Below are 18,054 nucleotides of genomic sequence, written 5' to 3' on the forward strand. Positions count from 1 at the left end.
ATGTTTCTCGTCCACATGTCATTGTTTTGTTGTGCCACGTCTCCTACCCAGTTCCATTTCATTTGCGCAATTCTTCCAATTACATCTTCAACCTTCATCCTGCTTCGCACGTCCTGTTTCCTTTCATCATCATCCAGCCCTTTGCGTCCACTGCTGGACATAGGCCTTCCTCATTTTTGTCCATTGTGCTCTATTTTGAGAGCCTATTTTTTTGCCTGTTTCCTTTCCTTCTCAGAAAAAATAATTTCTATTCAAAGAGCTTGTATAATAAAAAATAGTGACATTTTTTAGATTCCTTAAAAATGATGGGCCTTCGTATACGACCATGATTATCCAACTATCAGAAAATTTAAGTGATATTTCTGCAAGGAATGAATACCTTTCTATCAATACAACTAAATCTTATCTTTCGACAAGCAGCAATTCCGTTAAGAATACAAACACGGGATCTTTCTGTATACTAACAAAGTTATCTGTAAAAGGTAAACTATAAAAGGGTGATGCATGTATGCACAATATTTTTAGTAAATTTCGTACGCGAACATAGTTAAGCAGCATGACAAAACAAAAAATAATTCTAGTTGCATTATTTGCGATCTTATTCAATGTTGAGATGAATAGTGCAGAATCTCTCCATTATGTGATAACGAGAGGTAAGTAAAAAAATTATAAACAGTATTTCCTTCTCTGTAATAAGTTTATAAAAGTACTTGTGTATCGACCTTCGATCCTTTATGCTTCACATGACCAGCCCATGGTATTTATTTCAATCTGCAAGCTCTCTCTGCAACGCTTTAAATACGCTTTTGAAAGCTCCATAAGCTGCCCATCGTTTGATTGTCCTTGCCTCTAATGACTTCTTGCCCAAGATATATTATGTATCTATTTATAAACAAGTTGTAATTCGTCTTTTTTCTGAATTTTTCTTTCTTTCTTTCTTTCTTTCTTTCTTTCTCCCCTTCCTTGTACCCTATCAGGGTGTCGGATTTGGGATCGCTATTTTAATTTACATTTACCCATCTCTTTCATTCTTTTTTCTGTTTTCCGCCATAACTTTTAATTCCTCGAGTGATTTTCCTTTAAGTTTTTCCGCCTCTACTATTTGCTGTATCGACTTTTTTTTCTTGGTCTGCCTCTTTTTCTTTTTGCAATGTTCCTTGCTTCGTGGATTCTTCTAGTAATTCTGTTGGGTTGCATCCTCATCAAATACCCATACCAATTCATTTGTCTTTTTTTTTAGTTTATTCATTATTGGTTATTGGTTGACCATTCTCCTAATAGTCTCGTTGCTTAATCTATCCCATCTTGTCTTTCCAACTATCCTTCTTAAATGTCTCATCTCAATTGCATTTATTCTGCTCTCATGTTTTTCCAGAATTGTCCAGTTTTCACTTGCGTAGAGTACAGTCGGTAGTCGGTATCACTCTTGTGTTATATTTGTTTATTTCTGTCTCTCTTGCGAGTTATTTTTTCCACAGTATTGGGGCTAAGGCATAGTGTAACTTGTTTCGTTTCTTTGCTCTATTTGTTATTTCCCAGTCTATTTTTCCGTCGTTAGTAATGATACTTCCCAGGTATTCGTAAGTTGTAACTAGTTCCATTTCTGAGTTTTTGCATTTTATCTTTACTTCATTATCTTCTTTGCCGTTGATTATCATTACATATCTTACTTTTTTCCTCGTTTATCTCCATTATTAGCTCTTCTATTTACTCTACCCATATATCCTTTAGTTTCTGCATTTTGTTCTGGGAATCTGCTATTAGTACTATGTCGTCCGCATACATTAAGGACTCTATTGTTACCGGTTGTAATCTATGGTATAATACCTCTATTTCAATTAAATTCTTCTGATCGTTCCCCTGCTATTTTCTGATTTTTTAAAATATGAAACTAATATAGGAATATAGAAAATGGGGTCTGGAGGTAAATACCAAAAAAAGCAAAATATCTATGCGTAGGAAGGGAAGAAACGGAGAACCTGAACCTAGAGCAAGAGACAATTACAAGCTACAATGAATACATATTATATCTGGGAATAAAACTTACTAGTACAGGATGAAACGAAGAAAATGTTAAAGAAAGGATAGTAAAGGGAAAACATATGATAGGAGTCCTGGATTCGGTACTGTGGCAAAAAAAATATAAGAACCATTTCTATAATTAAAATTTACCTATGGTATGAGAATAAATCGTTTTTTCCGACTATTAGTATGATACAATGATCCAAAAGATGGCATAACCTAGACATCCAAAGTGAAAGTTATCCTCCAACACCAAATTTTTCTATATGGTCCACATAATGTTCAGAAAAAAGGGCGCGTCGAGTTTGGGGGGGAGGGAGACGGATGAAAAATCGGTAAATTTATAGTTTTTTACGTTTTTCGTCAACATTTCTAAAATTATGCGGTTTAGCATGAACAACTATCTATACAAAAATGTTCTACATTAAATAAATAAAAAAGTTCCTATGCATAATCCTTCTAAAATGAACGGTTCCAAAGTTACGGAGGTAGTATAGTATAATTAGTCCAAAAAAAGGCCTAACCCAGACATCCAAAGTAAAAGTTTTCCTCCAACACCAAACTGTTCTATATGGTCCACATATTGTTCAGTAAAAAGTTACCACCATTTTGAGCATCCGGTTTGGGGGGAGATGGGAGAGAAGTCGGTAAATTAGTAGATTTTTTTACGTTTTTCGTCAATATTTCTAAAACTATGCTTTAGCGTAAACAATGTTCTATACAAAAATGTTCTATTTACAATTTAAAACAGAAAAGGTCCGATACATAAATAAAATCAACGGTTCCAGAGTTACGGAGGGTGAAAAGTGGAGGTTTTCGATACTTTTTATATTTTTTGAGCAATTGATGATGATTTTGGGTGATGAGTTTGACGTTTCTTCAAGGGCTAATCACTAACATACCATCGGCCACTGAAATAGTAAATTTTATTTAGGTACAAAACACAATCCTGTTTCAAATTTCTTTCATCCATAATAAAATTATAAATTGCCCAAGAAAAATAAAAAGTATCGAAAACCACCATTTTCACCCTCCGTAACTACGGAACCGTTGATTTTATAACAATTATGTGTAGGACCTCTTTTGTTTTAAATTTTATGTAGATCATTTTTGTATAGAACATTGTTTACGCTAAAGCATAGTTTTAGAAATATTGACGAAAAACGTAAGAAAACTACTAATTTACCGACTTCTTCCCCATCTCCCCTCCAAACCGGAGTCTCAAAATGGTGTAACTTTTTACTGAACAATATGTGGACCATATAGAACAATTTGGTGTTGGAGGAAAACTTTTACTTTGGATGTTTGGTTTACGTATTTTTTTGGACCAATTACACTATTATAATATAATACACTACCTCCGTAACTTTGGAACCGTTCATTTTGGAAGGATTATGCATGGAACCTTTTTTATTTAAAATTTAATATAGAACATTTTTGTATAAAAGGTTGTTCATGCTAAACCGCATAGTTTTAGAAATATTGACAAAAAACTTACAAAACTACGAATTTACTGATTTCTCCCCCAAACCCGACGCTCAAAATGGTGTAACTTTTGACTGAACATTATGTGAACCATAATATAGAACAATTTATTGTTGGAGGATAACTTTCACTTTGGATGTCTGGGTTTGGGTCTAGTTGTACCATATTATAAACCACATCTGCCAAAAATGGGAAAAAATGTTCAAATTTATTTATTTTTTCAAATAATCCAAATCTGCAATAAAAAAATGAGGATTTCTATTTTAGATTTACCCCCTCACCACTATAGGGGGTGTGGCTAGGAGGTCGTGTTTGGTGTCATTCGTTAAACATTTCTATTTTTAAATTTCCGTTAAACTTCCATCAGGTCTACGTTTTTTTGTAGATATTATCCACTCATTTTTTTTTCAATATTGTTTTGGCATATTCTGTTTTTTCTTTTGTATATACAATTAATTTTTAAAAATATGTATCAAACTTTATCTCACTAAGTAAAACGTTTAATATTTTAGACACAGGTATAGCACAATCTGTGGCTCCAGCTCTTGCACTTAAGAAGGACGGAAATACTTTATATTATTTTGGATATACATTTAAAGTAAGTACATAATCTGTGATACTTCAGATTCAGATTATATTGGTGGCATTTCTTTTTCAAAAAATTAGGTATGTACATTAAAAAACTCCGCTACATAGACTACTAGCTATTAGCTACTCACCATGCTACTAGTATACACCGTATGTAAACTGGAGAAAAAGATTTTAAAACTGTAAATAATATATGATAAATAATTAAACTGGATCAAACACCCTGTAACTCGGTTAAAAAGTCGGTGGGAAAATAAATGTAGTGCCTATAGAACGGATCTAGAATGGCGGATCTAGAACTGCTTCAGTGACCTTTATTCACCATTTATGTATTTCGGCTTCCCAATGAAACACCATAAAACACCCTGTATATGTTCATCTTTGTTTTTAAATCAATATTTTGGTTTTAAGTAATATTTTATTCGTTTTATTCTCTTCTAATATTTTTTCTGTTACTTCTGGCATTTTTCTCCAGTTTAACTGGTTGACACTCCCTGGTATTTGATGTCTTATCTTTCCAAATTCTTAACCCCCTATTTTTAATTTTTTTACTTTTCTTTATTATTTCATTTAACCACCTAACTTACTGTGTTCAATCACATTGTATTCTAGAGTTGCTGGATATATATTATATTGCAGATCCTGGCACAAACTCACAACCATATAGTAAACTCCATACGAGATTTAGAAGTTCTGTACAAAATTATTTTGTTATAAATTGACTTGCCAGAGAGTTGGAGTAAAATTTAATCAAGTCATTTTATATAGAAATTTCATAACCAAATTGAACATTTTACAGTTGCCAGTACCTGTTTTAAATTACTTGTGAAATATTATACACTGTGTAAAAACCAAATGGAAAAAATTCATTATTTCGCAAAAGAGCGACTTTTTAAACAAACCTCGAAAGAAATCGGTTTTAATTTTAAAATATGATTTTTTTGGCATATTATATTATATTACTAGTGACGTCATCCACCTGGGCGTGATGACTTACCTAATCGATATTTTTTAAATGAGAATAGGGGTCGTGTGCTAGCTCATTTTAAAGGTTATTCCATTCTCTATTCACTAATATAAACATTAACATAATTATTTAAACAGGGTGTCTAAAAAGTTTTTTTTATTATTATAAAAATTAATTGACACCAAAAGAAGAAGGTATGTAATTTATTAATTTCAAAATACATTTTACTGCTCTCAGAAAACATAAAAAAATGTTTATTTGACAAATGAATATTGCTGTTCGCTTAAATTCAGTGTTCAAGCTGCCACCCACCTGTCGCTTAGCAGTTTTAATATTTAATTTATAGGCCTGGATCCCGCGTACAAAAAAAAGTTGATTAATAGCAAGCTGAAAATTTGTTAATAGCTTAACGGTGCCTAGTCGGACAAACTTTGATGTATGGGAACACTGGAACAGGGGAAGTTTTAATTGTGGAACAGGTTAAAAATTTGGAACGTCAGACTACGAAAATGTCCTATGTATTTTGTCGGACAGAACTTCCAATTGATTTGTTACCCTTTCATTAAACTCTCATGCAAAAATCAGACTGGTGTTTATCACCAACTGGTCATTTTATTAAGTCTGACACGTAGAACATGTCAAATGACAGGAATTATGACAGGTGATAAAAAGCAGTTATATATTTGCATGAGAGTTTAATGAAAGGGTAACAAATCAATTGGAAGTTCTGTCCGACAAAAAATACATGGGACGTTTTCGTAGTCTGACGTTCCAAATTTTTAAACTGTTCCACAATTAAAACTTTCCTATTCCAGTGTTCCCGTACATCAAAGTTTGTGCGACTAGACACCGTTAAGATATTAACAAATTTTCAGCTTACTATTAATCAACTTTTATTTGGCGTTAGTGATGTAAGTCGTCCAGGATATTTTGAGGATACGTCGGTACATCCACATTTCGAATGCCTCCAGCTTCCTCATTAATGTTTCCGTTATTGTCCATGCCTCTGCGCCATACAGCAAGACTGGAAATACATAGCATTTTAGCAGCCGTATTTTTAGTGGGAGAGATATCTCGCAATGGGTGAATATATTTCTCATGTTGTTAAATGTTGCTTTCGCCTTTCAATTCTAGATCGTATTTCGGTTGTTTGATCCCATTTCGAGTTGACGACTGTTCCAAGGTATATATACGAGTTAACGTGTTAAACTAATTTGTTTTTTATTTTCAATTGTCTGGCAGGTTTTTGAGTTTTGCTGACAAGCATCCATTTTGTTTTATTTATGTTGAGGTTAAGTCATCTTTCTTGACTCGCTCTTTGTACCCTGTCCATAAGATACTGAAGTTCATCGGTACTACTTGCAAGTAAGACTGTATCGTCCGCATATCTTATATTATTTTGTCAATTATCCATTGATTTTTATGCCTTCGTTTGCCTCATCCGCTGCTTTTTTTTTAAACTTCGTTCGGAGTAAATATGAAAAGGAGAGGTGAGAGAAGACATCCCTGTCGCACACATTTTCTGAGGTCGATGCTCTCTGTGGACGAATTGCCAACTTTCACCCTGGCTGTCTGATTCCAGTACAATCTTGTCACAATTCGGATGCCCTTATCATCAATTCCTATGTTTGTATAATTTAAATTAGAATTTTAATTAGTTTGAATAGAGGATTGAAAATCCTTTTAAATGAGATTTCACACAACCCCTATTATTATTGAAAAAAATTATCAATTGTTATTAAATATCGTCACTATAGTCGGAGAGATAGAAGCGGATTTTGTGCGTGATAAGTAATATGGAAAAACTATACGGGGATATGTTGAATTAGTTGTGTAAATTACTTTCACCAACGACCGGAAACCAGAGTTGAGGCCGAGAGATTTTTTTTATGACGCTCATGATCGAGATAGTGCACCAAAATTTGGGAATAAGTAGGTCATGACGTAACTAAGTAAAATCTCTAGGAGCGGAACGCTGCGTGACCGACAAAGGGGTGGGGGTAGGGGTGAATATAAAAAATATAAAGGGTTTTTTGCGACGTTCGTGATTGAGATAGTGGACCAAAATTTGAAAATAAGTAGATCATGACATTACTAAGTAAAATCCCCAGAGCCGGAAACCAGAGTCGGGGATGAGGGTAGTTATAAGGGGTCAAATTCGCCGTTTTTATTATTTTTTTTTGTGACGCTCATGATCGAGAGAGTGCATCAAAATTTGGGAATAAGTAGGTCATGACGTAACTAAGTAAAGTCTCCAGGGTGGCACGCTGCGTGGCCAACAAAGGGGTGGGGCAGGGGTGAATACAAAAAATATAAGGGGTTTTTTTGCAACGTTAGTGATTGAGAGATTGTACCAAAATTTGGGAATAAGTAGACCATGACATAACTAAGTAAAATCCTCCGAGCCGGAAACCAGAGTTGGGCATGAGGGTAGTTATACGGGGTCAAAATCTCCGTTTTTATTATTTTTTTTTGTGACGCTCATGATCGAGATAGTGCACCAAAATTTGGGAATAAGTAGGTGATGAGGTAACTAAATACAGTCTCCAGGGGTGGAACGCTGCGTGGCCGATACAGGGGTGGGGGTAGGTGTGAATATAAAAAATATAAGGGGTTTTTTGCGACGTGCTAGATTGTGATAGTGCACCAAAATTTGGGAATAAGTAGACCATGACATAACTAAGTAAAATCCTCCGAGCCGGAAACCAGAGTTGGGGACGAGGGTAGTTTTAAGGGGTCAAAGTCGCAGTGTGTATTATTTTTTTGTGACCTGGCAGAACATTTTTCCCCCACGCAGCGTTCCGCCCCTGTAGATTTTACTTAGTAATGTCATGATCTGCATATTCCCAAATTTTGGTGCACTATCTCGATCAAGAACGGCAAAAAAACCCCCATATATTTTGATAATCACCCCTGCCTACCACCCCTTTGTACCCCAAGCAGCGTTCAGCCCCTGAAGATTTTACTTAGTTACGTGATAACCTACTTACTCCCAAATTTTGGTGCACTATCTCCATCATGAGCGCCACAAAAAAAAAATAATAAAAACCGCGACTTTTACCCCTTATAACTACCCTCGTCCGCCACTCTGGTTTCCGCCTCTGGGGATATTACTTACTTATGTCATGGTCTACTTATTTCCAAATTTTAGTGCACTATCTCAATCACGAACGTAGCAAAAAACCCCTTATATTTTTTTATATTCACCCCTGCCCCTCCCCTTTGTCGGCCACGCAGAGTTCCACTCCTGGAGTTTTTACTTAGTTACGTCATGATCTACTTATTCCCAAATTTTGGCGCGCTATATCTATCATGAGCGTCACAAAAAAAATAATAAAAAACGGAATTTTGACCCCTTATAACTACCTTCCTTCTCCACTCTGGTTTCCGGCTCTGGGGATTTTAATTACCTATGTCATGGTCTACTTATACCCAAATTTTGGTGCACTATCTCAATCAAGAACGTCGCAAAAAAACCCTTATATTTTTTATATTCACCCCACCCCCACCCCTTTGTCGGCCACGCAGCGTTGAGACCCTAGAGATTTTTCTTAGGTACATCATGACCTACTTATTCCCAAATTTTGGTGCACTATATCGAACATGAACGTCATAAAAAAAATAATAAAATCCGCGTTTTTGACCCCTTATACCTACCCTCGGACCCAACTCTGGTTTCCGGCCGTTGGTGAAAGTCATGTACACAACTAATTCAACATATCCCCGGGTAGTTTTTCCATATTACTTATCACGCACAAAATCCGCTCCCAGCTCTTAGACTACTAGTATGATACATAAATGCCAAACAACCATAGTTTAAAAATAAATGTTAAGCTGTTTTGGGATTTATTTTCCAAATTAGTCATCAACAAATTGTCAATGTTACTTAATAACGCACATTTTTTAGGGCAACTGGTTTCAAGCGATGGAGCATTGCAAATCCCTTAATATGGATTTAGCTAGTATAGAATCGAGTCAAGAAAACGATTTTATTTATAATCAGATGAGAGAATTCCGTAAGTAATAAGATGAAAAATAGTTTTATTTAGAAAGGGTACCCCCGTTAAGATGGGCAAAATGCCCTTACTCCCAGAATTATTTTTTTTCAGTTTTTACGTTCTATAAAAAACTCGGTATGTGATTCAAAAATGAAACTCAGCTCAAGTTTAACCCGACACCCCTCTCCCCCTACCATACAGCAAAAAGGCATTTTTCTCTTTTTTGTTTTGGTTTGGGTGAGGAGCAATCAATTTAAAAATTTCCAAAAATTAGAAGAGATTTTTCAAAAACATGTCAATTTGCATAAACCCGTAGGTTGAGTGTACCTAACCTCAACATGATTTTTTTTTTCGAATAAAGTTGTATAACTTTTTATGGGAGATGATTAAGGGCCCGTTTATTTTATTTTGGAGATATTTTCAAAAACAATATTTATAATTTTTTACAGATTTTCTGTAAGGTACGCCATCTTCAAATATCAGAAAAACTGGTCTGTTAGATGTTTTGACGGTTTTCCCCCATGAACTTCAAACTCTCATCTTCAAACTTCTATCTTTTAGTGATGTTGGTGATCAAAATGACCCATCTTATTCTACTCACAGCAGCAGCTCGAAATAGATCAGTTGACGTTAAACCAAACCATTTCCTAAGATTGGTCAACCATGATATATCTCTACGTCCAGGGGCTCTCTTGCCCTCAGTCTTGCCTTGTAGAATCAACTGTCAGTAAAAGTCAGTATTTACTACTAGGAGACAGTCGGCTAATGTTGCGCGTCGGGTAATTGTGCGCATCAATGTTTCTAATCTCCTATTTAATAAAATTGCAAAAACTATATTGTCGAGCCATGTAGTAGCAACTGCCATATCTATCTGACACAAACGAACGTCGGTAGATACTTTACCGGTTGGCAGATAATGGTGTCGCGCACCATTAGCTGGCAAGGTATATAAATGCATTTTTTTTCGTTTTGTGACTGCGTCATAAAACGTAAACAAACGTTAAACAACCGTCAAAGTAGAGAAAGGGGCAAAGAGAAAACCACGAAATTGAAAAAAGGTACAAAAAGGAAAATTTTTGAACACAACAGCTCCGAAGTTTTTTCAGAAAGTGAACTGTGCCATGGTAATGAGTTGGACGATCTCGTGTCAGATCAAAATGACTTCTGTGTATTGTGGTGATGGTAGCACGAAAGACGTGGTATGGTGCAAGTTTTCGATATATTGTCAATGTGTACCTATACGACAGGATAGTCCAGAAGGATATATATTTGTGACTTCTGCAATACTTACATTTTTTTAAAATATTTGTAATTTGGTTTCTATCTTTTTCCGTATATTTGTTTGTTACTTTAATATTTATGTTCAATAAGCTAGATTTTCGAAGGTCATTTTTAAGTTCTGTTATTGCGCACAGTTATCCGATATACGCGCACCATTAGCCAAATAGGTCGGGCAATTGTGCGCATTACGGTAATTGGAAATTTCGCCTCTCACTCTTCTACTGTTCAACCATTCATTAAATGGGGCCCCTACCAATATACCTAAGCCTTTGAAGTATATCTTCAAAAAATTTGGAAACTGAAATGTTTCAAGTTTGTAAAATATACTGAATTTGCCTTAAGTGCGCACCAATAGCCGACTCTCCCCTACGCATAATGTGGCCTAAGTAAGCCAATTTTCTATTATTTATGGTTTTAATAATTTATGTGTCTTTTATTGGTCTCTGGATAATAGTTACGTTAGTCGACATGCCGTCAAAATTAGAAAACAGTGTAAAATCACCGTGATAACAATGTATAGCGAACTAGTTCCATTTATAACCACAAAAGTGAATACAAATAGAATGAAAGGAAAGGTGATTCAGATTTGATTACAGGACAGGTTCTCCACTATGTGCTTATATTAATTTCGGCTTTAACATATAGTCTAAGAGCTAGTGTACCCTCCGACTAACGGTCTTCCTGTAGGACTAGAAATTTGTATAGTGATAATTCAATAGCACACCAAGGCTAAAAACCATGACCTGGCAGGCATCAGCCCTGCACGTGTATCTACCAGGTGAATCGAAAAGTGCATAGTTAAGGGAAAAAAAACTTTCTCCTGTAAAGTTTAAATTTAAGTATGTGTTTGAGTAAGTCATTTAGAAGAAATGTGTACAATGACAGGCGATTCTGAAGAGCATAAGCTTGCCAGGCGAAGGGAAAGATTAGGGGTTTTTCCTCAAATTATTTTTTTCGCAACGAACAAAGTTTTTTTAGATTTTTTGAATCATTCTAAACAGAAAAGGTCTTTAGTGATTTTTTCTTAGGTTAATAGTTTTTGTTATATAAGCGATTAAAAATGTTGAAAATTGCGAAATCGGTCATTTTGAACCCTAAATCGGACATTTAACTAAAAATTTCAATGTTACCAAGGTAGGTCGATATTCTTTAAACATTGATTGATGAAATCCCGAAGAGTTTTTTGCAATACAATATCGAAAACTCCTTTGTTTTTTAATTGCTAATCAAGCGGGCGCGACACTGTAGTATAAGTGCGGACGTTTGAGTTTGCATACATTCATTATCTCGAGAATGGGCAAATTTGAAGAGAAATCGTTAGAAAGATCGATTTTTATTCTAAATTGGGACTTTTTGGCATATATATAATACTAGTGACGTCATCCATCTGGGCGTGATGACGTAATCGATGATTTTTTTAAATGAGAGTAATAATTTGAAAGGTTACTTAATCCTCTATTCAGTAGTATAAACATGAACATAATTATTTATACAGGGTGTATAAAAAATATTTTTCTTCTTTTTGTCTAAATTAATTTAATACAAAATTTTTTGTTTACACTGTGTAAATAATTATGTTAATGTTTATATTACTGAATAGAGAATTAAATAATCTTTCAAATGAGCTATCAGACAATCCCTACTCTCATTTAAAAAAATCATCGATTACGTCACCACGCCCAGATGGATGACGTCACTAGTATTATATTTATGCCAAAAAGTCCTAATTTAAGAATTAAAATGGACCTCTCTGAGGATTTCTCTTCAAATTTGCCCATTCTCGAGATAATGAATTTATGCAAACTCGAACGTCCTCACTTATACTACAGTGTCGCGTCCGCTTGATTAGCAATTAAAAAACAAAGGGGTTTTCGATATTGTATTGCAAAAAAACTCTTCGGGATTTCATCAATAAATGTTTAAAGAATATCTATTTACCTTGGCAATATTGAAATTTTTAGTTAAATGTCCGATTTAGGCTTAAAATAGCCGATTTCGCAATTTTAAAAATTTATAATCGCTTATATAACAAAAACTATTAACCTAAGAAAAAATCACTAAAGATCTTTTCTGTTTGGAATGATTTAAAAAACCTAAAAAAACTCATGTCAACTTTTCATGTCATGGTTTTTAGCCTTGGTGTGCTATGAGTTATCACTATACAAATTTTTAGCCTTACAGGAAGACCGTTAGTCGGAGGGTTCACTAGCTTTTAGACTAATTGGCTCATCGGAGCACCTGCGTAGAGGCACTGACACAGGTGCCCCGGTAAACAGTAAAGCTAAGTTATAGCCGAAATACGTATATGCACATCTAATGGTTTATCTTTATTTTCATTAAGGTATTTATATCAGTTTTATTATTAATTTTTTCATTTTCAGTTGGTGGTGGAGCCGAATATTGGTTTTGGACGTCGGGAACTATATTACCAGACAACAAATGGGTCTGGATGAGGACAGGTCGTCCAATTCTGTATTCTAACTGGTCTCCAAATCAACCTGATAATGCAGGAGGTAACGAAAAATGTCTCGAAGTTCATTACCACTATACCAGAGGTCTTGTGTGGAATGACAAAAATCAAGATGACAATATTCATGTGCTTTGTGAGGCGAAAATTACAAAATCGGTGGCAGAAATGATTCCTCTAATTTGTAATTTGACTCGCTCTGTTAGTACTTTAAGATAAGTTAAAAACCAACACATTAGTAATGCTTTAGCGTAGTTTTTTATGAATATAAGCGTATTGTTTGCTGTTTGGATTTTATGTCAATATAGACTCGGTACTAAAATCGTCCTATTGTTTCGATCATCCTCAATTTTTGGTCTAATTTGGCCTACCATTTACTTGAAAGTATATTCGCCATGAGCCGATGAGTAGAGGAGATTAAATAGTTTTTGCCAGCGTTATTAGTGACCGTTTTGTGCCTTTAACAATTGTCGCATTCAGAAGACGAAAAAGTGACGGATGGTTCCGCAATTCATTCTCTCAATGTGGCGCTACTTGCGGAACGTGTTACGGACATACAGAGAGAGTCTGTAATTTGGAATAAATTCAATATCTCAAACACTAATTGTTTTTATGAAAAATACTCAGACCCGTCGATTAGTATTTCAAGTTGTCCTTTTTGACATACAATAATAATGTACACAGGGTGTCCCAACTTCGAGATATGACGTCATCGTTGATTGTCTTAAATGGCAACACTGTCATTTTGATAGCAATTTTGATATGGTGTGTAAAGTTATACATAACTGCAAAATATCAAAAAAAAATTTTTCTACCATTTACAAGATAATAGAAAATAACAAAGGTATATCTGTAATTTGGAATAAATTCAATAATTAAAATACTAATTGTTTTTTTGAAAAATGCTCAGACCCGTCGATTAGTATTACGAATTGTCATTTTTGACATACAATAATAATGTATACAGGGTGTTCCAATTTAGAGATATGACGTCATCGTTGATTTTCTTAAATGGCAACATTGTCATTTTGATAGCTATTTTGGTAGGGTGTGTAAAGTTATACACAACTGCAAAATTTCAAATTTTTATTCCCTACCATTTACAAGATAATAAAAAATAACAAAGTTATGAAAAACAATTAATCAAATAATAATAATTCAATTTAATTATTTCAAATACGCAAATGCTCATAAAATTGCCCACTGACAATTTGACAATAATTGAGGGCAACATTATGAGTATTTGCTTAATTGAAAGAATTAAATTCAATTATTATTTGATTACTTGTTTTTCATAACTTTGTTATTTTTTATTATCTTGTAAATGGTAGGGAATAAAAATTTGAAATTTTGCAGTTATGTATAACTTTATACACCCTATCAAAATAGCTATCAAAATAACAGTGTTTCCATTTAAGAAAATCAATGATGACGTTATCTTTAAATTGGGACACCCTGTATACACTATTTATTGTATGTCAAAAATGACAATTTGAAATACTAATCGACGGATCTGTGCATTTAAAAAAAAACAATTAGTATTTTAATTATTGAATTATACCAAATTACAGACATAACTTTGATATTTTCTATTATCTTGTAAATGGTAGAGAATAAAAATTTGATATTTTGCAGTTGTGTATAACCTTACACACCCTATCAAAATAGCTATCAAAATGACAGTGTTGCCATTTAAGAAAATCAACGATGACGTTATATCTCTAAATTGGGACACCCTGTATACATTACTATTGTATGTCAAAAAGGACAATTTGAAATATTAATCGACGGGTCTGAGAATTTTTCAAAGAAGCAATTAGTATTTGAGATATTGAATTTATTCCAAATTACAGACTCTCTCTGTATATAATAACAAGTAGATTAGACCAGTTCCGAAAAATAGCGTAACGCGGAGCAGTTCGGGTCGGTGGTCTATCTATCTCTCTCTACCGGTGCTTAGCCTTCTCTCTCTAGCATATGATGGCCGCCGCCTCTGTGTGTGCGTCGTTCCATTACTCCCACCTCTTAATAGATACGCTCACACTCGCACGACAGACAAAGGCCACCGTACTATATATTGGCGTTACACCCCGGTGCATTGAGTGGCATATAACTAGCCTAGTCTATTGTTAACATGTCTCTGGTTACGGAACTGTCGCCAAGACAATGAGCTCATTTTAAGTCAAAAACAATTTATTGTGCAGAAGCAAGTATATATAACCTCACATAAAACAGAAAGTGATGAGCTGTCACGAATTTACGTTTACTATTATTTTATTCTGTGTATTAGTTCGGTATTAAATTTACAATATTTTAGTTCATAATTTGTGTTTGATAAAAGTAATAGTTTCAAACCGCAAGAGAGCACTACCGGCGAAACTCACAGCGAATAGTAATATAAAGATGAAGGGTGATTGGACTCGTCAAGAGCAACTGCCCAAATATAAACTGTACAGTCAAATAAGTGAGGCAATAATATTCGAAATTATTTTTTATCCTCTGAGCTTTTTAAGTTGTAAAAATAAAGCATAACAAAGTGGCGAAATACTCGACAAGGGAAATTTAAAATTGCATTTCACGTCGTGTCATTCACCGTGATAATAATTTTAGCGAATTATTTCCCTTAATATCCACAAAAGTGAATAAAATATAAACTAAAAAAAAAAAGAAAAGGTGGTTCAGATTTGATTGAAGTACATAGCCTCCACTATGTACTTATGTATACGTATTTTGGAATAACTGTTTCCTCATCGGAGCACCTGGGTAGAGGCACTGAACTGCAGTCAAATCCTTTCAGGATAATTATTAAAATAATTACCAAAGATGTTACTAGCACTATCTATGATAATTATTTTGATAATTACCCCGAAAGGATGAAAGGATTTTATTGCAGTTCAGTGCCTCTACCCAGGTGCTCCGATGAGGAAATGGTTATTTCCGAAATACGTATAGGCACATAGTGGAGGCTCTGTACTCTAATCAAATCTGAACCATCTTTTCTTTTAGTTTATTCTTTATTCACTTTTTTGGATATTAAAATAAATATTTCGCTAAAATTATTAACACGGTGAATGACAGGAGGTGAAATGCAATTTTACATTTCCCTTGTCGAGTATTTCGCCATTCTGTTATGCTTTATTTTTTAACTTATAAAGCTCAGAGGATAAATAATTTCGAATTTTATTTCCTGACTTATTTGACTTTTGATTCGTAGATGGTGCTAGTAGCATCTTTGGTAGTTATTTTGATAATTACCCCGAAAGGATGAAAGGATTTGATTGCAGTTCAGTGCCTCTACCCAGATGATCCGATGAAAAACGATTATTCCGAAATACGTATAAGCATAGATATAGTGGAGCCTCTATACTGTAATCAAATCTGAACCATCTTTTCTTTTTTTTTAGTATAAACTGTAAACTTTTTAATAATCAATGGAATAAAGCAAAAAGAGGAGGGCCCCAATACTACTCAACCTGATTCTCAATATCTGATGTAATAAGACAATCTTTTAACAAATAAATCAATGCAGATTGCCGCCTATGCCGACGACATCAGAATTATGTCTCGCAGAATAGAAGAGGCGGCAAAAATATATTCGCAACCAAAAACAGTGGCAAAGAGAACGGAATAAAAAAAATGTTTAAAAGACAAAACAGCTAACATAGGCAAGAGCTAGGGAAAACAAACGCAGAGTTGCGTGTTCTGTTGTGTTTCATTGGTTAGCTTTATGCTCCAGTTCGATATATTTTCTCCTGGCGAAACTATTCCTGAGATTTTTGCATAATAATGTACCTACCGTTCTTCACCTTTACGTGCCATCTGCGCGACGAAGGTTGGCAATCATCATTGCTATTCTAACTTTTGATACTGCACCCCGAAAGAGTTCAGTTGAGCTGCATCCAAACCATTCTCTGAGGTTTCTCAGCCATTTACTAAATAATATAGTAGGTACCTATTTACTAAATAATATTAGGTTTGTTCTAGCAAATAGTCAAACTAGTCAGAAACCGTCAGCAAACAGTTGGTCAGTAAGAGAACATAATATACAGTCACCAGTGCTATCCCCTCTACTAGAGCTGGCCCACTATTCGCTGATGGTTTCAAACCGTTTAAAACTGATGCTAGAAAAAACCTTTTACCTACTGTATTATTTAGTAAAGTTAGAATGCATCTTATTTAGTTGAAGACACATCTATGAAACTTCCATAGTCGAGCTTGGAACGGACAAATGATATTTTAACTTCTTGTAGAGTAGATTCTTTCGCAGTTAGATCACAAATTAAGTGTTCATATTATGCGTCTTTTTAGCTAATGTTTGTATTATTGTCGAATTTGATCGGCATTTTATTATATTATAAATAATTTGTATTCAAGTATGTTTTTCATTAAGTAGAAATATTTCGTTGATAAAAGATGATGTTTGCATTATTTATTTTTTGGCTGTTGATAAAAATGTGGTAAAACCGGTTGAGACATTTTTAATTTATCACTTTTATTTTAATTTATTATCTTAATTATTTATATTTTGTTAACGATAATTCCAACGAGACGTTCAGGGGAATTTCTTCGGCGGCATCGTGACATATTCGTATCGAAAGGAGGAAATACGGGAAGAGCTACTGTTGTCAAACATTAAATTTATACTGGAGACGCTAAGCCAATTCGTCAAACAGCTCGATGATTCCCACAGACGAAGAGAGAGGAAGCTGACAGGATTTTTCAGGAAATGAAGAAAGACAGAGTGACAGAACCTTCTACGGGCCCATGTATCTCTCCGATGGTCCTGGTCAAGAAGACAGACGAAGAGGTTATAATAATAATAATAATAGCGTTTATTGCCCAACAGTTACCCATTACAAATAAATAATAAACAATTCTCATGCAAACAAATAAATAAATAAAAAAGAAAACAAATATACGTTATAAAGACAAAAAAACCAAAATGAAGTACCTTAGGTAAGAGCTCGACACTTGTTTTTTAATTCATAAGCACTACAACAGAAGATATCACAATTGTTAGATAGTTTGTTTGCGTTTCTGCACATTAAGTTGATTGGTGCTTTCGACATTATATTCGTGTAGGATCTTTCACACACAAATGTATTATTAGATCGAGCTGATACCCGAGGAACAAAGATATCGATTTGTGCTAGTAAATTAGGACAGTCAACTCCACCATTTAATAGTTTATGCAAAAATAATATCGCTGATTGATTCCTACGCATTTCTAATGAAATAAAATTAAA

The 18,054-nt window shown here is 34.3% G+C and overlaps 1 protein-coding gene across 1 annotated transcript; it reads left to right on the plus strand.

Annotated features, from left to right (window-relative positions):
• The first annotated feature begins 419 nt into the window (after positions 1–419).
• On the plus strand, positions 420–13,132 carry LOC126892592 (perlucin-like). Its single transcript, XM_050662158.1, has 4 exons — positions 420–653; positions 4,020–4,105; positions 8,970–9,078; positions 12,723–13,132. Exons 1-4 carry the CDS (start codon positions 557–559, stop codon positions 13,025–13,027), a joined length of 597 nt encoding a protein of 198 aa, XP_050518115.1. The 5' UTR covers positions 420–556; the 3' UTR covers positions 13,028–13,132.
• The last annotated feature ends 4,922 nt before the right edge of the window (positions 13,133–18,054 follow it).

This window comes from Diabrotica virgifera, chromosome 9 (assembly GCF_917563875.1).
Source record: "Diabrotica virgifera virgifera chromosome 9, PGI_DIABVI_V3a".
Lineage (NCBI taxonomy): Eukaryota > Metazoa > Arthropoda > Insecta > Coleoptera > Chrysomelidae > Diabrotica > Diabrotica virgifera.